Source organism: Leptinotarsa decemlineata, unplaced genomic scaffold, assembly GCF_025532065.1.
Source record: "Leptinotarsa decemlineata unplaced genomic scaffold, Ldec_3_MD MMD2_tig00001064_RagTag_RagTag, whole genome shotgun sequence".
Lineage (NCBI taxonomy): Eukaryota > Metazoa > Arthropoda > Insecta > Coleoptera > Chrysomelidae > Leptinotarsa > Leptinotarsa decemlineata.
Genome location: NW_027412558.1, coordinates 4,469,766 through 4,495,668, shown reverse-complemented (window position 1 = coordinate 4,495,668; position 25,903 = coordinate 4,469,766). Strand labels below are relative to the sequence as shown.

Genomic DNA, 25,903 nt, shown 5'->3' with positions numbered 1-25,903 from the left:
CATAACTGTTTGTCCCGGTGTTTTTATGTCTCTACTTTCCTATCGCAGCCTTCATTTGTTCGGTATCCTCGTCTCGTTCCATATACATCTCTTTGTCAATGCCTATCTGTCTCTTACCGGAATTATATTTGTATCTAGATTTGTGTCTCTTTATCTCAAGGTTTCTGTTACAATGTATCTATGACTGTTATTAAATCTAGGAGAGAAACGCATGCTTATATCTCTGTGCCTGTCTTTCCTTTTCTATTTCATTATATCTCACTTGAGTATCTAGGTCTTTGTTTAGTTTTCTGTATCTATGACTTCATTTGCAAGTCTCTGTATTTACATATCTGCCACCAAATCTCTGTCTTCGAGTATTTGTTTCTCGTCTCTATATCTCATCTCTGTGCCTATGTATCTATGTTTCTATATTTAGGTATCTGTTTCTATATCACTGTCTCCATGTCTCTGTGTTTGTTTTTATATGTTTGCGTCTTCCTCTATGTCTATGTTTATTCATAAATATTCTATCTGTTTCTATTTTTCTAACTTCCTCTTTTTGTTTTCAAAATGCAGTTATAATAGTCTCTCATACATGTATATAAGCTATCAAGACCTATTGAACGAAAAATTAGTGTCCCAATGTTTGATTTTTTTTTGTAATCGAATACTTTTTAAATTATATACACAAGATTCACAGAACAGTAATAGAATCTCAAATAAAATACAAGACGGTCCCGGAGTGGAAAAATATATAAACGGTGTACATTAATGACAGCTACTTCAACCTAAACCATTTGAAGAACATAAGAAGAAACGAGGAGATATAAAGTTAAGGGGATGTGGTAAAAATATTCAACAAAATTATCTACAATCTGCTTATCTGACACCTGCCAAATATAATCCAACTTCCTTCGTGGTAATAGCCAGGGGGGTAGATGTTTTCTGACAGGTGTCAGTCCATAAACCTACTCTGTAGGTAAGTCAATAAGAGTCTAAAATGAAGCTTAGCAATCCACACAGGTTGGTTGCTCATATATCTGTGGAACCCACTTTTCTCACAACATGTTTTTTGGTAGAGTGATGAGAGTTTTATGACAATATGCACCAAAGTACTAGCCAAAAAATGCATGTTTCTCAGAAATGTCTGTAGGTAGAATTGAAACATCTGGGGACGTTTCTGGAGACGCGTTTCGCTAACTAAATAAGAATCTTCTGAAACTTCCAGCTCCTGATGATGGAAACATCATTAACGAAATATGCATCAAGAGGCAATCAGTTCTGGTGTAGAACAATTTTTTTCATTAGACTATCAAGTATGTGATAATCATCTCTTGCTTGTAAAAAAGCTTATGGATTGAAAAATCTCGCCTCTACGTTATTGGCTAAGTTCTCAGCATCAGCATCAGTTTCAAGTTCAATGGTCATAATCCTTTTTTTTTATTTGCAAGCGACAGTTTTTGGAAAACGATCCAAAATGTTGATACTTACTTTTCATGAAAAATTCTGAAGCTGCTTCACAAAGACTTCTATGTATTGAGTTGAAGATGACGTTGTTACAGATAATCGGGCTTTTTCACACGTTGGTCACTTAAATGGAGTTCCAGAAAAATCCTAACTCACTGTTCGTCGTACAAAATTGAAAAGTTTCCTTTTAGATTTTACAGATGAAAGTTCCCAAATGCAGGAGTCAGTGCATCAAGCAGATGTGTCGATCTTGTTTTCACCGCTTTTAAACAATTCAAATGTCCTCAAATAGCTTCTTCTGAAACTATTATCAACAGATAATATAAAACAACTGTTTTTGTTCTCATAGTTCAGCGGCTGCATTTTCATTTGCCATCAATGTCTTTAGTGGTACTAGGCGAGATTACGAATGCGATATACAGGATCAGAAAATCCTGATCCCGAAAATATATTTATCTTCTTTTTGTTAATACTTGATGTCACCTGATCGAAATCTCGGTTATACGGGGTGAGCCGTCAAAAATTTACCACAAGGCAGCAAAAATACTAATCGCAAAAATTCGAAAAACATCAAGTTTTTCAGGAAAATGGATTGGTTGTGACTCGAAAATTATTGCACAACTTTCAATTATCTGTGTCATTTTCCTAATATTTAGGAATAAGAATACAGTGATACCTTGAATTATCAAAGAGGCTTTATTTTCTCTCTATTGTTGCTTTGATATTCAAAATTCAATAATGATTAGTGCTTGCAGGTCTTTCAAAGAGACATGGCTATTGGTTATCTGACGCGCGCTGTAACGCGGCATTCAACGCTCGCATGTGTACGTAGCCTTAGAACTTTTATGGAAATTTCCCTTTGATATTTTTTTTCGGTAAATACATTTCATCAAGGTGGCATAAATATATAGCCACAAACATTGATTTCGATTACTGCAATGTTTTTATGTCTGACTTCATACAATGATTCACAGTTGAACTGTAAATCTATGATTTCACGAACACAGTCATTTGTTTATGTTTTCTCGTCAATAAGCATACAGTTTATCTTGCTTTATTGAGAAAAAAATATTATTTTTCTGTCTCAAAGTGATAAGAGTTTAATTGTTCTATTGGTATCTCTATTATAGCAGTTTATAGCCATGTTTTTCTAATAATCCTATTTATGATAAAGGGGGATTTTCTTAATAACCGACGTAACTGATATATTTCCTAGGGGATTTTTAGCATAATTTAGATTGATAAACTTGTCATCTAACTAATCCTCTAATCTGTTGATTGATTCGCAATTTTGTAATGTTAGTCCTATCGAATCCTACGACATAAAAGGAGTGCAGAATATATTTCTTCTAAACGTTTCGTCAATTCAATTAGTATCATAAGACGATGGTGATACTAATTGCCGATACTAAAAATTATTGTAAACCTAAATTGCTTTGTGCTTTTCATAGAAAATGAATTCAATACAATTATATAAAAATTTGAACTGCATACTCCAAAAAAAAAAATATTAGAGGATAGTCAAGCTTTCATTGAAGCATTATTTTAGTATGTACAGCTTTATGAAAATAAAAACATGCACATAGGCTTCATATAAAAAACGGCCGAGTATTCCAATTTTTTTTTGTTTCATCAACATTATAAGCGAGTCATTGTATTTTTTTCTCAACGAAAATGAAATGAAAAGTGACTAGAGAAGTGTACTTTTTTAAATATTTGTTCAATTTCAATATTTTTTTCAACCGTAGTTTGCTGGTTAGGCCCTATCTTCCGAAGCCCCGATACATTCGGGAGGGCGCGCCAGCATTATAAACCAATGACCACTCCCCACACCGTGGGGTAAGTGATCTTTGGGCCCAAGAATCATGTGCCTTGAGCAAGCGCAGTGAGCTAAGAATGACAGCCTCCTGCATCTGTGCGGCTAAGATTTCTGCCTTAGTACGGCAAGCCGGTATGATTTTAAAAATGACAAGCCTCCTGCAACTGTCCGGCTAAGATGTTTGCCTTAGTGCGGCAAGCCGGTATGATTTTAAGATTCGAGAGTAGAAAGGGCATAATTCCACCAAGGACTCCAATAATCAGAACAACCATCTTGACTGAGTGATCTGGATAGCGTCTGCGGAGTTCGACGAGAAAATCTCGATATTTTATCCGTTTCTCTTCCTCTTTTCGGACGATATTCGTCTCACCAGAAGCTGAATACTCCACGACAAATATTGTCTTGTTCTGGTGGTCGAGAAGGACTACATCAGGCTTTTTAGCTTGTATGAGCTTGAGGGTGAGGAACGAATAGTTCCAATAAATGCGGCACTTCTCGTTCTCCACAACGGATTCAATATCCCCCGGAGCGTATGGCAACACCGGTGTCTCGTCAATACCGTAAGAGTGCCGTAGATGGGAATATAACCCTCTTAGGGCCGCGTTATGTCGATGGATATAGGCCGAGACCGCATATGCTGGACATGCTGATAGCAAGTTCATTATGGTCTCGGGCGCCTCGCGGCAGGCCCTGCACCTTATGTCAGGAACCTGTATACCCATCACGCGACTGCGGTAGACTAAGGTGTTGAAGATATCATCCTGGAACGCCATGATGAAATTCCCAGTTTCCGACTTCAGCCCACTCGAACTGAGGAAAGCGAAAATCAGGCGCTTTGATAAGCCTTGATAAGATTTTTATGAATATGAAATATCCTGGAACGAAAAATATATATTTTCATAAGATGTAATTTCGATTGTATTTTACTGAATATTTGAGGCATAAAAATAATTTACCTACATGTAACATTTCAAAACTAACAATTAATGATAAACGGCTTCATTAGTCCAATGCTTCAATTTTACATTTAAGAAAATGGAAAAGAATACAATTTGCCAGGTGAAAATAAAAGGCGAAGTTCAATTCTTCAGTGAAAAGTCACTATAGATTGCTCTTCTACTTGACTTTAAAAAAAAAATCTCCTCGGCGGGGAATCGAACCCCGGTCTCCCGCGTGACAGGCGGGGATACTGACCACTATACTACCGGGGACTCATAATCATATGGAGCACATAATTGATGAGATATTTGATACGTAATCAAAATGATTGGTTTTTTTACATTTCCGAAATGATATATTCCATCCATAAAGCCCCGAAATAACGTTATTTTGGATCACCAGTAACTACCTCCTTTGAATATTCATTCGATATAATATATTATATCGTAAATAAAACATTATGTTTCTAACCAGGGCCGTTGCCATTGGTGGGTTGAAGGGAGCCTCCCCCCTGCTTTTTCGACTTGGGAAAAAGTTGGGAAATTTTGGGCCGTGAAGAAAAAAATAATAGTGAAAAAAATTAATAAAAAAGAGAAAAGAAAGGGAGAGGTAATAAGAAAAGGGAAAGAACCAGGAGAAGGTTGGGATTTCCCAACAAGCATAACTTGGAGATCCAATACCTTGAAATTCTGAGTTGTTTGAAAACTTCAAAAAAGTTTAATGTCTCCCAAGTAAGAGAACAGTCCTGAACAGTACACAAATTTTGAAGGACAATTTTACAAAATTCCCAACTTTTCGCTGTTTTTTCGACTTGGAAAAGTTGTGAAATTTCGGGCCGTGAAGATAGAAAATAATAGTAGAAAACAATAAAAGAAATTAGAATTTGTTTGAATTTTTTCAGTTCTCATTTCGTCATCCCATGTTGGATTTTCCAGCTAGAAAAGGCCTCATTTTTTCAAAGTAAATTACATATCAAAAAACCATTGTGAAAGAGGAAAACCCATTAAATCCATTTGTATCGAATATTCCTATACATGGTGGATATGGTGAAAGATCAAGGACCTTGGTCCAAAGTAGAATAATTCCCATTATTATTTTTATGATTGCCAAAATTTATTTTTGTTCGTGCATACCTTAACGGGCATAAGCATTCAGCCAATCTTCGGATAGCTAAGTGAGAAAATTAATATATTATAGTAGTAACTAATCCCTCGGCTTTCATTTTTTCGAAAGTTGGGAAATTTTGCTGGTGGGGTTGCGAAAATTTGGATTCCTTTCCCTCCCTGGTTTTTCTTTTCGCTACGGCTCTGTTTCTAACGTTTTGATCTGTAGAAATGCAATTTGTTCATTAACTTAAATGATAGGTATTTTCACTAGCTCGAAAAATATTACGGGTTATGATGTTATCTATTTTTTCAATCATTTCTGTTCCAACATACCAAAACATACTAAAACGAACGTCATTGAGATGACGAATATATATACCTACATAATTCATGCTTTCTATGATCATGTCATTACAAACGTAGTTGCTTTTAACTATTTCAATCTATTTGCAGATATCTGATGAAAACATCATATAACATAAATTTCGAAAATAGACCGAGAATCGATTAGCAATTATAAACGGTTATTGTTTTAAAATATCAATAATGAATATCTCACAATTAATATCCACGAAAACCAGCAATGGATCAAAAAATTAAGTATCGAGTCAAATGAATTTGTTTTTCCATTCCTTGATTGTTGCTTTCCTGGCATTAACTTTTCGAACATTCAGATTTCATTTAAAATTTCTTAGGATTTTCTGTTACAAATTGTCAAACATAGGAAGATATTAAATTTGTGATAGTAGTGGAGTAGTGTTAGAACACTTGAGAATGGTGTAAAAACCGAAACCTTGGTCGTATTAACATCAATACATTAAGTAAGTGGAAATTAGACAAAGTAATTTATTCCTATATCTAATTGAAGATATTAAAACTATCCAATTGCAGAGGCCTCTTTTATATTTGACCACTCGTACATAATGTTGATATATCTTGGCAAATGTTATAGGAAGAGCTTTTTTAATTTCGATATGGAGCAGATAACGCGACAGTTGTAAGAATGCTCAATCGCTCATAAGATTTGACGAACTAATTGTATTCAGAAATTCATATTTCAACTTGTCCTAATACTCATTTATTGATTTATTAATTTTATTCAACGGGTAGTCCCAATTACAATTTGTTATAAAAAAAATTTGTAAAATTTCGAACTAAACTAAAGATAATAAATACATAACACAATACTAATAATATAAAACAAAATACAATATAGTAGTAAAATCACAGTATAATATAGTGGTAAAGTACAAAATTGTGGTACAATTGTATACAAAAGTATAGAAAGAAACAAAATAATGATGAAATAGAACAGAATAATTAAAGGAAATGTTTCAGGAAATAATGCGACTCAGTTCAATTTTGATGGAATTTGTGGAGCTGTTAAAGAAATCACCACCTGATGATGCTTGATTCCTAAATTTCAAAAATTACACCTCACGATTTGATATCCACAAACATGTTTCTCTACCACAGTAGCTTTATCCAGTGATTTGATTCCTAAAGCCTGGTTTTCACCTAACGAACTCGCTTGCGACTAGTTTCGTTTTCAAGAACAGAAATGAAAAACTTGTTTTAGGTTCGAAAACAAACTCGTGTTCCACCAAACAGAAAAAAATTAGTCTGAGTCGCGTATTTTGTTGTGAAATGTTTTCTATTGCTTCCACTTCATGAACTTAGACGAGATCATAGTTAAAATAACGAATACATTATAGAATTGATAAAATTATGGAAAATTTGATGAATGACGACATAGTAACGAATGGAACTAAGATCATCGTTTCGTAATTTTCTAAGAATGTCCAATCACGAATTTGAGAAGTTGTTAAATGTACTGGGATCAAAAATTTTCAAACTATACAAATTACAGATATGTTATATTTGAATAGTAGCTTGTTTTTGTCGCCAACCATTTCCACATAGCGAACTCTGTTCACAAAAACACTGACGAAACACCGAAACCTTTTGATTTTTCCTCCTACCGACGGGACATTTCGTTGTTGACAAAAACAGTCGCCGGCACAATGCATGCAAAATATTTTTTTCACAACTCAACGTGTTCTATGTTTTTTTGATTTCTTTCAATTATTGGTCATCTCTTTACTTTCAATGTAACACTTACAGTATACACGAAGTCAATAAACTATAAACTTGTTTGACCTCTTGACTTTGGTTCTTTTAAATAATTCGCAATCGTTATTGGTTCATAATGAATAACTTTTTATGATTGTGAACCACAATTGTCGATGTTGGCAGACATATATGTTATAACAGCGTGGAATAAAAATATATTGCTTCAACAATCAACACAAAAGGAATCACATTGTTAGTATTTAAGTCAACTAATCAATCTACTCGTATTGTCAAACTAGGATCAATTAAAGGTTATACAACCCAATCATTTTAAATTGAAAGTAAACTATGGTCATTTAAGATAGGCAAAATACTTTGCAATGCCGCTGAATGGTGGATGATGCTGATAAAAAAGAAATCAATATATTTGCGGTGGGAGATAAAATACATTCTGATGAAAACATTCGTTATGTTATGAAACTGTTATTTTTTTCATATCAGCATAATTACTTTCACACGATTAGGTGCCTCATTTCGAGAATGGCAACGAATGGAAGTTATTTTCGATGCCGATAACGAAATGTATGATAGATAACTGAAGAAATGTTGCCTAGGATCAGTAAAATCGTCAATGACTAGATCGAACTTTCATGAGAAAAAAAAATCATATACAGTAGGGTAGACCTGGGCTTGAAAGTCCATATGCCTCACATAGAAACTGAAAGTTTATCCTAAATCATAATAATAATGATTTTTATTCCAGTCAGATCAGATTAACATGACATTGGAACAGTCACAGCAGACCTAATGTATACATAAAATCAGATGAAATGACAATATTGGAGGTTTTGAAGGTTATAATAATAACCAGGGCATCCGACTGTCATAACTCACGTTATCTTTTTGGCTCTGAATTCTGATATGTCATAGTAACATTCATTACACAGAGAGTTTTTGAGTTTTCTCTTGAAAACATTGACGTTGTGTTTCAATCTTATACAGGCAGGCAGATGATTTAGAAATTGAATTCCTCTGTATATTGGGCTTTTCTTATAAAGACTAGTTCCATGTTAAGGAGGCCTAATAAGTTTTGAGGGTCAAGTTGGGTAGTCGTGATAATCAGACTTGAGAGAAAAGTTATGATAATTACTTTTTGCATATAGTATGCATTTGTAGATGTGAACAGAGTGAAATGTAAGAATTCCATATTCTTTGAAATGATTACGACATGTTTCTTTATAGTCTAGGCCGAAAATTAATCGTATAACATGAATTCTATTCGTCACTCGATTCGTAAAAATTATCCAATATGAACCGACAAGTCCACGGGGGCTAATTCGCTGCCGGTTCATTTCTATGATTGATTTTTTGGCCTTTGAGAGTGCCACCAACTTTAAGAGTGCACAATATCGTTTACTTCGACTATACTTTTTTCATTGATTGAATCAATACAGTTTATTGTATGATTTTCACTATAAAGGGTTTTACAAAAACCGCGACCAAGTTTCGCTATACAATAGCTTCCTCAAGCATAACTATGTTATGCTTGATTAGTTTTTTATACCTTTTTCTCTTCTACACTTCTACATCATTTCCATAAACCAGTACTGGAAAAACAAAATGAACATTTCTTATAAATTACTGTTGAATCCTTCAACTCCGTCTAGCCAGTCTCCCCTATATCTTACTGAGTTTAAAAAAAAAACATAAGAATATCATTTTATCAGGCCAAAAAAAATGTCTATTTCAAAAAACCACGATGATCAAGGATACTTGCCTTGATTTGTACAAGACTTGTTTCCATCCAGTACGCCGATCAGATTCGTGATTTGAAATATTGGAAATATTGTTTTCATTCTTGACAATTCAGTGTATATCGAAACTGGTGAGACAAAATAGTTATTTTTATCGTTCATGGGTACTTCTATTAATAAAATATTCTTTTACTTCTTCAAATATTCTGTGTTTTTTTTGTTTTATCGTTTTTTTTCCATTATATGGGTCTCTCTATTAGGATTTACACGCAGTTTTCAAAACTTTGCGGAATCCCACACAGAGATAGTTATTTATTTTTGAAATTATATGAAGGACTATTGAATATAGATTAATAAATTGATGGATGTAGCCGTAACTACGTGGTAGGAGATCATAATGAAAATAGAAATGAAAATTTTTATGTTTTTTACCACTTTTAATTGTAACTAACGTTACTGCAGTTACAATATACAATAAAACTAAATACTAAACAAATAAACTAATACAATAAAACTTGAATATAGATCAGTTATTTATTTATTTTATTCATTCAGTTAATCCTGAAACCAAAACGGAAAGATGACAAGCTATGTGAACATTTGAATTTGAATTTCAATGAGACATGAGCAAATTAATACAAATTCAATTCAAAATTTTTTTTTCGCTTCTCCTTTTAATTTTTTTCGTATACTCGCTTCAGCTCTTACGATTTTTTTGATTATCTAGGAACTGAAGGATACTAATAATAATAGGTAATATTTTATATTTTCGAAATATTTTCACAATTTTTTCTTTAATTATCTGTCTGACAGCAAATGAAATCCATTTATGCAGGCACCTCTTAAAGAATCTAATACGTTTTGTTTATCATGTGTTTTTGTTGGTTATGTTTTGAAGATATTTAATCTTGTGAGATGTTTTTTATCTAGAAGGAACAAAATAAGCAATGACACTATTCAACAATTGAATACCTATTTAAGAAAATTTCTACCTCCGGATTCCTCTGAAGTCTATTCAGTAAATCTCTGTGTCTGAATTTGTAGAGTAGAGAGGGTGAGTGTAAGCCCACAGCACTCAGCTCACATGTGACCCATTCTACATCCTCCCGAGGAGTTGTCCTCCTAGGTTATCGTCCATTATGTCCTTTCCAGGAAGGTGGACAGGTCACTAGAAGACATCTCCTTCGTATCGAAGGCCAAGACTCGTCGAACACACACTCGGGACACTCGCATATGACATGCCTGACAGATTCATCTTCCTATTCACACATCCTGCATAGAGGTCTGTTCACTAGCCATATATTATGAAGGTGTTTCCTTAGTTGACATTGGCCAAGTTAGAAATCCTACTGTTGATCGTAGATTTTTCCTGATCACCGCCAGATATTTCTTCGGCGCCAGCTTTCCAGGGTCGCCCAGAGTGATCCTGGCAAGACTGCATCCTTTGATTTCATTCCATCTCTTCAGGGATTGAACATGGATGTAACGTTTGGCTAGCTTTGCAATTGTCGAAGTCATCAGGCATAAGTGCCTCTGGTTCCTAAAATTCTTAGTCCAGCCGCTTCCTTGGCTAAGGACTCGGCAATGCGATTACCTTTTCTCCTGTCGCGCCTTTTAATTGCCCTACCGAGGCTTTGGCTAAATCTTGGTGGCTCTCTAGTATTAGGTAACATGTCATCTGTTCAAGGCTAATAGGGTTTGTCTGCTATCAGTGCAGATTGTTATGTTTTTGCTAGAAATTCCTTTCCTGGTTATTTCTTTCATGGCGATTGAGATACCAGCCAGTTTTTTTTGAACCACGCTGGTATTTTTCCCATTCCCCACTGAATCCTTTGGCTTATAGATTTGGAGTAGACCCCACATCCTGAGCCTTCTTTGGTTTTTGAGCCGTCTGTATATATGCGTATTGCCTTTGTAGCATTTAACTCAGTGGTCTATTTTACGTGTATTTTGTAGGGTTTATTGAACCCAAACCTGGGTTCAATTACATCACTGGTTGCCTGCAGCAGAGGTTGCGCAGTAAGCGCTTCTCGCCAGAGGCTCAGCCTCAATTGACCCATTTCTACTTCGAGGTTTACACCAGTCGTGCGCAATCGTAACATGGCCATTAACGCAACCTCCTCAACGTACAGGTCCAGAGGGGTCAGGCCCTATTCAGTAAATTACAGCCTATGAAACAACACGATTTTTGTTTTATAATGCAACATTTTTTAAATCATTTAGGAACTAAGGATTATTTCTCTAAAATTTCCAATTCGATGTTGAAAGTTCAACTCTGATTTATTCGAACGTGAATAAGGTTTTTCGCAGAAATTTCAGAGAGCTGCTCATCTTATTCGTGAAAGAACATATCAAAAAAAAATATCCAACTGAAAAATACCGAAAAAAAAACCAACCCAAAACTCCCTTAAAAGCATTGAAAACGCATAAGTCACTGAAAAGTATAAAATATATAGGAACGAATATGATAAATTTTGACGTGTCCTAACAAAACATTTTTTGAGACAAAACTTTTTTGAGAGTTTGGGCCACCCAAAACAGTGATTAGTTAAGCATGCAGAAGTTATAAACATATTCAACCTGTAATCTCCTCTGGAAGAAATCAATGCCATGTTATTCTTTACTACATTTCTCAGTGATATTTTTTTTGTTTCGGTACGATTGAAATTCAATTTAGACGTTTTTATTACTGAAACTTTCACTTTCACTAACAAACCCAAAATGCTAAATATCTGAAACTGTGAGCATATGTTGGAGTCGAGTATACTAACACAAAAAAGCGCTAATCGAATGTAAGTAGCTCGCGAAATTTCAACATTCACTATTTCTTTTGATCATACCTCGTATTGAATTTCACTAGTTCGGACTTCCATTGTCTAATATATAAAATGATTTGAAATCCCTGAAATAACTAAAAAAGAAGAATTAAAAAAAATAGCTGTGAATTATGTTAAGCAAAAAAAACAGAAATGAAATAATAGTGAAATAAAATACAATTAAAAATAAAACAATTGAACAAAAATTAAAAATAAAGGTATACAAGATGAAAATTAAGATAAAAATAAAAAAAGTTGAGAGATTTCAAGCCAAGTTAGTTCACGACGTTTCGATTGGTAGTATCCACAGTCGTCTTCGGGTGATGACTGGACTGATTCCTCCGAGAGATGGCTATTTATGGGTCGTTCGAGTACTTTCACTTATCCCCGCTTTCCATTTTTTTCCGCTTCACTGGTTCAGAGGGAGATGACCGTTTGGCGGGAGTTGGCCATTTTTCGCTTGATGATGGGTTTCCATATGTTGCGTATTTCTACGCTGGCTTGGCTGAATAGGTTGTTGGACAACATGTATGCGGCTTCCTTGAGTTTTCTCCTAAACCAATGTTCCTCTCTGTGCAAGATCTCAGCTTGGGACCACTCGATGTTTTGTTGATCCACAACATGGTCTGCTATTCCTGATTTGCTGGTTTCCCCTCGCTGAGTGTGGCCTCTTAGTTTTACCAACATAGGATTTTCCGCACTCACAGGGTATCGGGTAAATGTAATTCTCAGAATCACAGTCCGCGTTTGGTGGCCTGGTTTTCGTGAGGCTGCTACGGATATTGTTACCGGATCTGAAGCAGGTTCTGATGTTGAACTTGGAACCAATTCTTCTTATCCTCTCCGACAACCCTCTGATGTAGAGAAGTACAAGTACTGGTTGTGACGGCTTCTCTTCCTTGCGAGGCTCCTGCTGTCTTCTAGCCAAAGTCTTTTCTACCATCGCTTTGGAGTAGCCATTCTGTTGAAGATCATTTTTGATGATGTCTAGTTCCTTCTCGAGACCTTCCTTCGTGTTACAGAGCCCGAAAGCACGGTCTAATAGAGTCTTGATGATCCCTCTTTTAGTTGATTGATGGTGGTTGGATTCGTGATTCAGATACTGTCCCGTGTGAGTGGGTTTTCGGTATACAGATGTTTCCTACTTAGTGTCGGTCCTTTTGTATCTCTTCATTTTTAATTTTTGTTCAATTGTTTATTTTTACTTGTATTTTATTTCACTATTATTTCATTTCAGGTTTTTTTTGCTCAATATAATTGTTATTTACAGCTATTTATTTTTAATTCTTCTTTTTTAGTTGTTTCAGGGATTTCAAATAAAATGATGGACGTCTGAACCAGTGAAATTCATCACGAAACATTGTCAATCACCTTCAAACAAATACCTCTTATTATTGATCTTCAGACGTGTCACGCTACATTTTTCTTTTGGAAACTGAATACACTAATCGTTTCTGTGTAAATAAAAAAAAATGAATTTTCAGTTACAATTTTTGCATGAAATTCATGATATTGTCGATCCGCTGAAAATATCTAACTTCTGGTCCTCCATTATTTCATTTTGGATGCAATCGAACATACATGAAACGTGTGGTTTTTTTTTTGTTATGATATGTAGAAATGATTTTTTTTTTTGTAGGGGTGCCACCCATTCGCACGCAGTAATCATGAACTCAGATGGAGAAATTGTGGGGGACGCCCATGGACCTGGGACAAATCATCACCTAATTGGCATGCCCGAATGTTCTAACAGGATAGCGTCACTAGTGATCGAATCAAAGAAAAAAGCTGGGTTACCTGTATCCATTCCGCTAAGAGCTCTGGTAAGACATTTGTTGATAAACGTAACGAAATGCTGAGACTTCATGTCAGTTAATTCAGTTCAGTTCTTCATACAATCAAAGGCTGCTGGCCAGACTATTGCGTCACTTACTTTCGATGCCTTCTTTTGTGAATTCACGACCTGAACTGAAGAACAAAATCTGTAGAGAGATATTCAACTGTCTAAGGTATTGAAAAGCCCTGGGTCACATACTTGTTCTATGGGTATAGAGTACTATTCAATTATATAATTTCTTATTAGTTTCTGCTGGGTAAGATCGAATATATTTTATGTTCCTGGAAATCAGTATTCATATACGTTAGGTTTGTCCAACATCCAACAATAATTTTCAACTAAATAATAAAAACAAACCTTCCTTAGAAAACACCTGACTCTGCTCGCTGAACGAGATTTCTGCTCGGTCTTCGACGCCCACTCTCTCCAAAAATACAAAGCAATCGCAGATACCCCGTCATATTTTTTCTCTCAGTTAATCCTGATTTGTCAAACTCATCCTCATTTGGCCTATGGCCCCGCCTCAGTAAGAGAGTTGCATTTTTTTGGGTTTTCTCAGCTAAACTAGCCTACACATGACTAATATTTTCGATAAGTGAGTATTTTCCTGACGATGCGTCTAGCGAAGAACCTGCAAATGAACATTCTCATGGGTTGAATTTTATGAGGCACAGGACCAGGCGTTCAAATTTCTGAATTAAAAATGAATCTGTCTATTGTCGAAGCTAGAAATACTAGAATACATAGCCTTTTTTGCTAGGTATTACAATACAGTTTTTAGTTTGTGTGTATTTTTTTTCGTAAATTGCACCACTGTTTTTTAACAAGACTTTGGGCAATCTACATGATACTCCTTAGGTCTAACAATCCTCAATCATTGTAGTCATACGTACATCCCAAGAATAGAACCTTCAGTATTCCAGGTAGGATGAAATATGATGACTTCACTATTGATTCTCCAGATGAAATTGTAAATAGTTTTGCAATTTTTTTTCGCAGTACACATTCACACTGCAGTTGATGTAAATACTTTGCATCCATGCTTATCAAATTCAAATTGTTTTTATAATAATATAAACTTTGAAAAACATCAGCGAACAGGAAATCTTCATTGCAGCACGTAAACTAAAAAATGAGTTCACTTCTGGTCCTTATAAGATACCATCCTTTTGTGTAAAAGATTGCATCGGTATATTGGTCTATCCCTCACTGACACTTTTCAATCTTGCAGTTAAAAATAATAATGTTCATGAATTATGGAAGATATCACGAGTTTGTCCCATTTTTAGGGCTGGAGATACATCTGATATTCAGAATTATCATCCTATCTCAATCCTATCGATCTTTGCCAAACTTCTCGAAATTGTCATTTACAATCGCCTACATTCCTCAGTTCGTAATATCATATCTCCGCAACAACATGGATTTATGTCAAACAAATCCACCATAACAAATGTGTTATCTTTCATTAGTGATGTCTTAGATAATCGTGGTCAAGTTGATGTGATATGTACTGATTTTGCTAAAGCATTTGCTGATCGACTTGATCACATGATCCTTCTACAAAAACTCCACCAATTTGGTTTCCATAATTCCGCAGTACTTTCCATTAAATCCTACTCACTTCAACGCGAACATTTTGTATCTTTTAACGGCTATGATTCTTTTTATTACAATCCTTCATCTGGAGTACCTCAGGAGTCGAATCTCGGACCACTTCTGTTCTTATTATTTATTAATAACCTCAGTAGTTATGTCGATTGTAATAAGTTATTTTTTGCAGATGATTTGAAAATATATTTACCTGTCGCAACTAACGAAGACTGTAATACATTGCAACGACAGTTAGAAAATATAGAGACTTGGTGTGTAGTTAACAAACTGTATCTCAATACATCCTAATGTAAAGTAGTGTCATATAGTAGGAAAATCTCAGTCATCGAGTACAATTATCGAGTAGATACCATTTCACTGTCACAAAGTGATTCAATTGAAGATCTTGGTGTGTATTTTGATCAAACTTTGTCTTTTTACAACCACATTAGTCCGAAAGTAAGTTTAGCATTGAGAGTTTATGGCTTCATAGTTCGCAGTTGTAGATCTTTTTCAAACATATCTGCTCTATTCACTCTTTATGTAGCCTACGTAAGGTCAAAATTAGAATATGGCTCTCTTCTATGGTCACCATTCTACAATTGCTATAATTCATTGATTAAAAAAGTTCAACGTCGTTTCCTAAAGTTTATTTTTTTCAAATTGTGTGGTATCTATCCTGATAGAGGTATTCCATATGAATCTCTTACCATAACATTCAATAATGAAAGTCTTGAGTTACGCAGAAAACTTGTTGGAATAATTTTTATGTATAAATTACTGCAGAATAATGTGGATGCTATGGATGTGTTATCTTTTATAAATTTCTGTGTGCCTCATTTTAGAACTAGCAGTACAAAAACTTTTTACACCCGAACAAAACATGAAGTCACTCTAAATACAATATGGCGGACTAGTTTCTTAAGCAGTCTCATGACATGGATATCATATGAAAGAGTTTGACATAAGTAATTCTAGAGAAATATGATTTTTCATAAAATAAGTCACAAACTTTTATATTATGCGTATTCAATTGAAGGGTTTGATTTTATCTGAATATTACTGGAGTTTTTTCCCAACACCAAATCGTTATTTTTACACCTCGACACGTGTTTCGATCACCAAGTGATCATCTTCAAGAGGAAGATAAAACTAGAAACTACTCAAAACTGAAACTATTTATGCTATTGAGGTACATCATACAGGTAGGTAATCAGTAATACCACCCATACAAGTGTACCACCTTAAATTAATTTTACAATTGGCCTTTCTATTATTTTACAATATGTCCTTATGTATGTTTGAAGTTACAGCTATATATAGAACACTTTTCAGCTATATAAAATTAGTTTCACAATATTGCCTATCTAAATATATTTACAATGTGTCTTTTTGTAGTAATCAGTAAACCCAACAATATCATTTCAACAAGCTATATAGTATGCTCTTTGGTATTGTCCGTTATCGTTACTCATAAATTATTATGTTTACTTATTTCCGCACTCTCATAGGCATCTAGTTGCCTGTTGTTGTTAACTTGTCTAACTAATATTAAAGAACTGAAGTCTATGGAATGGTTTTGTTGCAAAATATGATGGGCGACTGCTGATTTTTCAGGTCTTCCATATTTTAAGTGTGCTATGTGTTCCTTATATCTCACTTTAATAGATCTTTTTGTCTGTCCATAATATTTTGCATCGCAGTCCTTACATTCAATTTCGTAAATTCCAGACTTTTCCGAATTCTCGACTTCGTTTTTTGGACTTCCCAAAAGGCTCTGCAGTGTATGACTTGTTTTAAAAACAACCTTCATACCTAGTTCCTTGAAAATCTTTCCAAAGTTCTTCGTATATTGGTGGTATAGAACTGAGATGTATTTATCTTGGTTTTTGTCCTTTCTGAAAGTCGAGATTTCTTTCATTCTTAACCTAAACTTATTTTTCACAATTATGTCATCTACATTACCCCTCGGGAAACCGTTAGTGGCTGCTATTTCCTGTATTGTACCTTTTTCTTTCGTGAACCTATTATGTGTTAGAAGAAAAGTCAAAAGACGATGCACCAAAAAATTCAACCCAGCATGTTTGTGCTGTCCACAGTGATGTGAACTGTCAGGAATATATCTGTACGTGCTTGTTTCTTTTCTAAATATATCGTATTCTAACCCTCCATCTTTGCTCCTCATCACCAAAACGTCAAGAAATGGTAGTTGTCCCTCATATTCTAATTCATACGTAAATTTTATTGATGGACATCTATTATTTAAAAAGAAAACAAAGTCCTCGATATACGATTTTTTGATATCGAATACCGCGAAAATATCATCCACATACCTTAGCCAAATCCTAGGAAAATACTTTGACTTTTCTTTAGTTTCCATTTCGAATCTGCTCATGAACAGGTCTGCCAGGTAGGTTGACAAGGGATTTCCCATGGCCGTTCCTTCCTGTTGTTCATAAAAGCAACCTTCTACCTGGAAACGATTTTGTTTCATACACAAATTGGTAAGAGAAACGAATTCATCGATTTCGTTGTTATTGAAATTATTTTTCTCTAGTAATTCCCTGAGGTATCGCAAGGTCTGTGGAATTGGGAAGCTAGGAAATAATGAACTAACATCAAAAGAAACCAAAAACTCACATTCTTGCAGAACCATCTGAAGACGATTTCCTTCTTTTCAGAGCTGGAAAATAAAAGCTTGTTTGTTCCCATCAGTAAAATTTTATTCAATCAACGCAATAGTCATACTAATTTTTTTTAAATCGTTTACCTTCGTTTCTCAAACTACATTCATTCATTTTCCTTTCAGGGTTTGAGTTTGAGCGGTTGCGAATTAGAACCGTCAAACAACAAATTTTTGAAGATTATCCTGGAATCCCATCCACATTTAGCAGAGAAACTCGTGGTGGGGAGCGACACAGACGGATCTGTAGCTGCGATATCAAATAATGGAGGTCTAACTTGTATAGCAGGAACAGGCTCGAATACTTTGTTGGTCAATCCAGATGGAACCAGAGCCCAATGCGGAGGGTGGGGGAATTTACTGGCGGATGAAGGCAGCGGTATGTTTGTGTGTGGTATGTGCGTTGACTGCTAGGACGAAGGTTATAAGTCGAAATCAACGCACATAACACTGATTAATATAGAGGTTGTAGAAAATATAAAGATCTACAGTTTCTACTACCTTTTCCGTTTCTACTACTTTTTCAGTAAGCCCTAGTTTATAATAATGCAAGTTAAGGTAAAGTAAGGTAATGTAGAGAGGTAAGGTAAGGTATCCATTCTTTGACCTTCACGAAAAAGTAAAGTATGAAGAATTGCCATAGTGATTATAGGTTTTGGTAACTTTTGTGTTGGCAGCAATGCATAAACAAATATTGACATTCCACTTCCATAATCCTGACAGCAGCAATCATTCATATGAAATAAATAATAACTTTCATTGCTATAAAATTACGGAAGACACATATTTTATATCATTAATAGAACAATACCCAATAATTTATTATAAAAAAGATAAAATTTTAAAATAAATTAATGAAGAAGAAGGCATGGCAGGTGATTGCCAAAATAGAGGAGCAATGTCAAAGGCGATATAAAGTTTTAAGAGACAGATATACCAAAGAAAAATAAGATGTGGCTCAGTGTGGAAAGTCAGGTACCGAAGCAAGTGATAGGAGAGAATAGCCTTCATTCAGGGCAATGTAATTTTTGGATGACCACATACAACCCAGAAAAATGTATATGTATATTGAATACTGATCAGAATTGTAATTTTGAAGTTTATTTTTCTTGTAGAACCGAAAGTGAAGTACCCAATACAGGCAGTAGTTCGTAGATAGGATGCATTGAGTAGCAGAAGTGTAATTAAAAACAACGAAACCACTCGGGGTCGACTCCCCATTATTGTTGATTTCAATACTAGTGAAGCACAAAAAATGAAAGCTCTCGGTTAGAAGTTGAAGTGATAGAAAATTTCGAAGGTGTAAAACCACACAAATCTTTCAAAAACACTTATTCAAATATTGAAAAAAAAATAGGAAGAAGATATTGTAAATTCAATTACTACCCAGCCAAATAAACAAACAGATTCAGACCTAGCCTTTGGGTATTATGTAGGCTAAGCTTTGAAAGACGTTAACAAACAGAAAAATTAAGGCGAAACTGAAAACAAAAATTACACAACTCACTGTTGGTTTTCAACAAATAATTTTTGTTACAAGTTTTCTATGACACGCAATTTTTGGTTTCTTATGCTGTTTTATCTTTTTCCTTGATATGGAATGTTTCAAGTTTTGGTGATAGATAGATTTTAAGTTTTCCTGATAAAGATAATGTTTGAAATTTTTATATGAATTTTAAGTTTTTTCTTGTTTTTTTTTTGATGATAGGTACTGCAGTTTTGTTTTGATTATTTTGTGACAATAAGAATTTGAGTTCCTCATGTACTATTGCCACCAATACTTTTTGTTCATGAGAATGTAAAAAAAACATTTGGGAGAATTTTTTTTTTTAAAGATCAAAGTAAAATGGTCTCTCGACAAAGTAATGGAAATTTCACTTGAAAATGAATTATAACTAAAAGATTATAGCTCAATTGAAACTGAAAAGTTTCGACTCGGCTTCAGTCGTTGATGGTTTAAGATATATTGGAGCTAAAATTTTTCACAAAACACCGCAAATTTCCTTAATAATTCTATGGATTGTGATTTTTCCCAAATGGTATGCACACGCTACCGACTGTTGAGAAGTTTCTTGCGATAAATAGCTGATTTTTTTGTTAGATATTTACAATTTCAACAATTCACTTTACTGGAGTGTTAAAGCCAATTTCTCTTCTGGAGATATCGATCCATATATTTGATTGGATAGCCTACAAACCTTCTCTATGAAAAATTATTTATACACGTCAAGTTTCATCACGATCGGTTGAGCAATGTAAAAGTTTATCACTTACCAACCAACCAACCAACCAACAAACATCCATTTTTATAGATTTTATAGATTTGCATAGAGTTATCGACGGTGTTTCGAATCATCTTCCAAAATGAATGCAAATATCGATTATTCAAACGAAGTTCTTATGGAATTATTCATTATACACATGAACAAAGTAATCAAATCATTGTCAGAACGTGTAAAAAATTCAACCAAACGTATCCTGAATTAACACCTATGAACGAGAGGAAGTTTGTAAGATTACAAAATAATTTCCTTAACTATGGCTCAAAGTTTTCAGGGAACAACTGTACCAAAAATCAGTCATTTCTAGGTAAAAAGTAAGATTTTGTGGGCTAAAACATGTGAAAGTACAGACAATAACAGAATAGTATGATTCAAATTAACAAAATTGTAAACAAAATATCACATTTTCACAATAAATGCTGAAAATGTTGTCCATTACATTCTAAACACTTCAAAATGTTTTTTGTACGCGACTTGTGGTTGCTTTTTCAATTTCCTGGGGATCCAGATCTTCAATTCTCCGCACTATTCGCCGTCGCAATTCTTCTTTGGTAGGCACTGGAGTACACTATACCCTTTCTTTTAAAACACCCCATAAAAAAAGTCAAGTGGCGTGAGATCGGGTGATCTCGGTTGCCAATCCCACGGCCCTAAACGCCTAAACCAACGATCGTCGAAGAGTTCGTCAAGTTTCCTGGAAACTTCCTGGGTGGAATGAGCTGGCGCTCCATCCAGTTGAAACCACGAATTCCTATATTCCTCTAAAGGCAAATTTTCAAAAAAATCGGTTACAGTCGTCCTTAATATTTGGAGATATCTCTCTGCATTCAGTGTGTCTTCATAAATAAAAAAGCTAATTTTAGTGTTCTTCAGAATACAGAAAACATTCAGGTCAAATTTTTCTTGAAAACCCATTTCTTTTGTAACATGAGGATTATGATCAGCCCAAAAATGTTTATTCCTTCTATTGAAAATACCATCCCTCGTAAATTTCGATTCGTCGCTCCAAATTATTTTTGACAAAAATTCCTGATCTGCTTTTAGAGCTTGAACTTTGGTAAATTTATATGGATGCTTTCCGTGATTATTCAAAATTCGTTGTACTGAAGCATGTGATACACCTAAATCTTTTTCTGCACTGCGAATGGAAGCTTCTGGACATGCATAAAAATATACCAAAACGTTAACAGTATTGTCCTCATTTGAAGTAACAGGTTTTGGTAATGTTGAAGACGCCTTTAACATGGACCATAGTTAAGGAAATTATGTTGTAATCTTACAAACTTCCTCTCCTTCATTGGTGTTAATTCAGGATACGTTTGGTTGAATTTTGTATAAGGTCTGGCAATGATTTGATCACACTGTCCGTGTATAATAAATAATTTCATAAGAACTTCGTTTGAATAATCAATATTTGCATTTATTTTTGGCGATTTTTTGAAACACCGTCAATAACCATTTATCAATTACTTATAAAAGTCACCAAACTGTTATAAGCTTGATATTTCCACGGCTACCTAGAAATCAAATTCTTTAAAAATTATTTTTTGTACAACTGTTATTGAAAATCTCTTTGATAGAAACACTTCAATCAGAACACCTACCAAAAAATCATTTAGAAAAGTTCACATATGCAGTTCGTGCTATTGGTAATATTAAATCCCTGTGAAGTTACTGACGATGACGAAGTAGTATTCAGTCCAACTGTAGAAAGTCCTTCATGATTAACCAATAATCCTCCTTGAAATAACGTAATCAATTTGAAACTCTATACATGAATGTGTAGATCATGCAAAGAAGTAACTTTCAGACACAAACTGAAAGAAAGTCCTCCTGAAACAGCTACTTTCATATAAACATTGAATTACAATGGGATTAAATTGGCTGGGATTAAATCAAATAGGTGAATGAATGTCATTACGATGTCATCGATGACATAAGCAGATCAAGCTTATTCCGTAACATCCAAAATCGTAATTCATGAATGAAGTGTGTGTATTTTCTATATTGTTATCCAATTTGGTACTGAAGAGCCTTAGGGCAAGTGTCTTGAGGCGAGACATCGGTGTATACCAGTGAGGGTGACAGTGTTCTATGTGAGTACAATTTATTACCATTCATTCAAAGTAGAACTCATGTGAATGATATCTGATTCTGATTCCACAACAAATGTTTGAAATACAAACTGAGTTGAGAAAAGTATCTTCTGTATAATTCAGTGTTCATATAGAAGTATTTGTTTCGAAAGAATCATTTTCTTTCGTGTAATTCAATGTTTATATGAAAGTAGCTGTTTCAGGAGGACTTTCTTTCAGTTTGTGTCTGAAAGTTGCTTCTGTGCATGATCTACACATTCATGTATAGAGTTTCAAATTGATTACTTCCTTCCTTTCTTTGGAAGATTCTCTCATCCCTTTTTTTGTATCAGATGGAGTAGTAGAAAGCCAAAAACTTTCTTTCCCAAAAAATTAATCACTCCTAAAAATATAACCCCTTCAATTCAAATTTCAATGATATACTAATTATGAATATTTTTCTTTCAGCTTGGCATATGTCTTGCAGAGCCGTAAAATATTGTTTTGACGATATCGACAACTTCGAAAAAGCCCCCTACCCCATCGATAGGGTGTGGGAACTGGTGAAATCCCACTTCAAAATCGAAAAGCAAGCAGATATCCTCGACTCTTTCTACAACAAATTCGACAAGTCATTTATAGCGTCCATGACAAAAAGCCTATCTGAACTAGCTAGAGATGGGGATAAACTATCGCAGGAAATATTCAGAGAAGCAGGTACCCACCTTGCCAAAAGTATATCCGCGGTGGTTCCAAAAGCCTCCCCAGAACTCACTCAGCAAGAGGGTGGAATCCACGTTATTTGCGTGGGATCGGTATGGCTCAGCTGGGACCTGCTCAAGCTCGGATTCATAGATTGTTTGAGAAAGAATAGGTCCGTTACGAAAATGACGCTGGTGAGACTGAAAACCGAAATGGGGGTTGGGGCAGCGTTCATGGCTGCAGATAAGTTGAACTTACCTTTGGCGAGGGATTATTCCAAAAATTATAAAGCTTTTTTCATTTATGTCAATGCTAGCTGTAATGGGAGTTAGTGAATGTTGGCTGTCATCATCATTTTATTGAGATTGAGTTGGATATGTATTATTATTAGGTTATATTTTCTAGAAGAGCTACTGAATTATCTAAACTGATGGTCAAAGAAACTGGCACAATGTAGTACTCTGATTGGATTTGATTTCTTCATATTTTCATTCCATAGAATGATTCATTGAGATTATCATAGAATGAGAAGTTTCAAGGAATTGGCCGGACCTATCTGCTTGCTCCATTTCTTCCATTAAATAAGTGATAGGATTCGTATCAGGGCTTTTGATTTCTGATAGGGCTGTGACTCAAAAACCAGGCAATAACAGCTCGATGGTGAAATTCATCTCACTCAAGGGGTTTATAAAATATCATGATTATGCCACATCAGCGATAAAATGAGGCACTTGAGGCCCTCCAAATTATTTAATACCAACGAGTTATTTGAATGAATATCTGAAAAAAATTATTATGTCCATGGAAACCTTGCGTTAAAATATTTAATAAAAAGCGAAGTTTCAGTGACGCCAGTTTTTTGACCTTCAGTTATGTATCACTGATTTTTTATGAGTAACTGTTGATGTGTGTTTTAGATGTATAATGTCATTCCTCACTATTGAGGTCATATATTTTTTGAGAGAATAAATTATATATTATACAAGTTAATATACCAACAAGGGATTTCTTTCTGGGATTAGGGATTATTAGATGAAATAATACAGTAGATTGCGGAAAAAATGGAATCAATAGACTTTCTGCATCCATATCCTCATCTTATTGATCTTATTAAATCCGGCCCCAGTAACAAGCCCCAATATGAGAAAAACGGCAACACTGTTGGAGGTCCTGTTTCGAAAGTGAAGTTAATATAAATGGGAAAGTAAATATGAGTTTGATAGAGATCCAAAAGTATTGTTATAATTAGAGAAATGAATAAAGCTAAATCAAAGAATTTACTGAATTGTAACAATTTTGCCGTGTAAAGTTACTGCATAATATTAACCAATTCATAAATTCTGCCTACAAATTGAAGGATCGCTGGAAATTATCTATACTAAGCTTTCTTTAGGTGGTTAACGTTCTCGAACAATATACTTTTCCCTTCTCAAAACCCAATGAATTCATTTGTGAAGCCGGCCTTAATCCGAACCAGGGATATTTTCTTGGAAAAACGACATTCTTTCGACGTTTGTTGAGTCAGCTGTGTATTAGATGGTAATGCCGTCTTGTTTGAGACATTGAGTTCAATCACATATATAATTATATTCTTCAACATACACAATTTTAAGACAACGATAAAAATAAAATAAATACAACAATAAAAATTAATTGGCGCTCCGGGGCGACTTCATTGATTCCAGTGGCGCATTTGCTTTTTCAGCTGCAGGAAAACCCGGAAAAACCTACAGCACCACATCATCTGAAGATCTTGATCTTCATTTTATATAATTCTCAAGCTTCTTTCATAATTTGAGTATATTGAGTATATCGCCTAAATTTTCTTAGCTCCTTATCACCTATTATCATCTATAGCTCAAAAAATAATTGTGATAGTTGAAGAAAGGCATTTGCCAGGAAAGTATTTGTTTTCTGCAGAAATTTGTCACATCCTACTTTTCAAAATTTTAATTTTGTTGTCTTATATATCTCTTTTTAATACATTCATCAGACTTCTTATATTCTCATTTGGAAGGAACTTTCTCTGACTGACTTGACACTGTGGTCTCGATTGATCATATCTCAATGAAAAATTGTAAAATTTGTGAGCTAAGAGTTATTTTTCAATCTCGTTACACAAATAAGTATCGCCGGTATTGTTAGGTGAATTATGGCCTTAAAAAACAACACATTTTTCATAAAAAACTGTAATAGTTCTTTACCTCAAAGCTACGAATGTCTACATCAACCAAATGATGGTTTTCTAAAAATATGTACAGATTGATTAATTTAGCTATTAGCGTTAATGAACATATGAAGCTCCACACGTTTAATAAGTCATTCAAATAGATCACGAATAGCACCGGCCCCAGTACTATCCCTTGAGGTACACCACATGTTATTTCCATTTCTGCACTGATTTGGCTTTCAATTCTCACTTTTTGTTTTCTATTTGTTAAGTAGCTTTATAGTAATTTGGGTGCAGTACCTCTTACACCCATATTTTCTAAGGTATTTGGAAGTATGGTGTGGTCGACCGTATCGAATACCTTCGAGATTTTTGAATTTTGACCTCGAATAAATTCTTTTTCCAGCCATCGCTGGAAAAAGAATTTATTCGAGGTCACTCGGAATTTCAAAATCTCATCTTCAACTATGTTTTGAACGATTACACGCATTTGCAGCTTGTTGAAAATTAATGTACCATCACTCTTATTTTTTAGTCTAATTTGACCGGACTAATAAGCAATGGGCAATTTGCATTCAGTCCGTGTGGTATTGCTGGCTGCATAC

The 25,903-nt window shown here is 34.6% G+C and overlaps 1 protein-coding gene and 1 non-coding gene across 3 annotated transcripts in view; one reads left to right on the top strand and one right to left on the bottom strand.

The window, feature by feature from the left end:
• Nagk (N-acetylglucosamine kinase) overlaps window positions 1–24,118 on the top strand; it is a 28,217-nt gene extending 4,099 nt beyond the window's left edge. The window contains exons 1-4 of one of the 2 annotated variants that reach the window (XM_023173249.2): window positions 9,126–9,271; window positions 13,596–13,779; window positions 18,196–18,448; window positions 22,895–24,118. In XM_023173249.2, coding sequence (XP_023029017.2) covers window positions 13,624–13,779; window positions 18,196–18,448; window positions 22,895–23,460 — 975 coding nt within the window. In that variant the 5' untranslated portion in view covers window positions 9,126–9,271; window positions 13,596–13,623 and the 3' untranslated portion in view covers window positions 23,461–24,118. Of the gene's footprint in view, window positions 1–9,125; window positions 9,272–13,595; window positions 13,780–18,195; window positions 18,449–22,894 lie in introns of those variants that run through there. The other variant, XM_023173247.2, reaches the window with a different exon arrangement.
• TRNAD-GUC (transfer RNA aspartic acid (anticodon GUC)) lies at window positions 4,408–4,479 on the bottom strand. The gene has a single exon. It is a non-coding gene; the product is annotated as a tRNA-Asp (tRNA).
• Window positions 24,119–25,903: the final 1,785 nt, after the last annotated feature.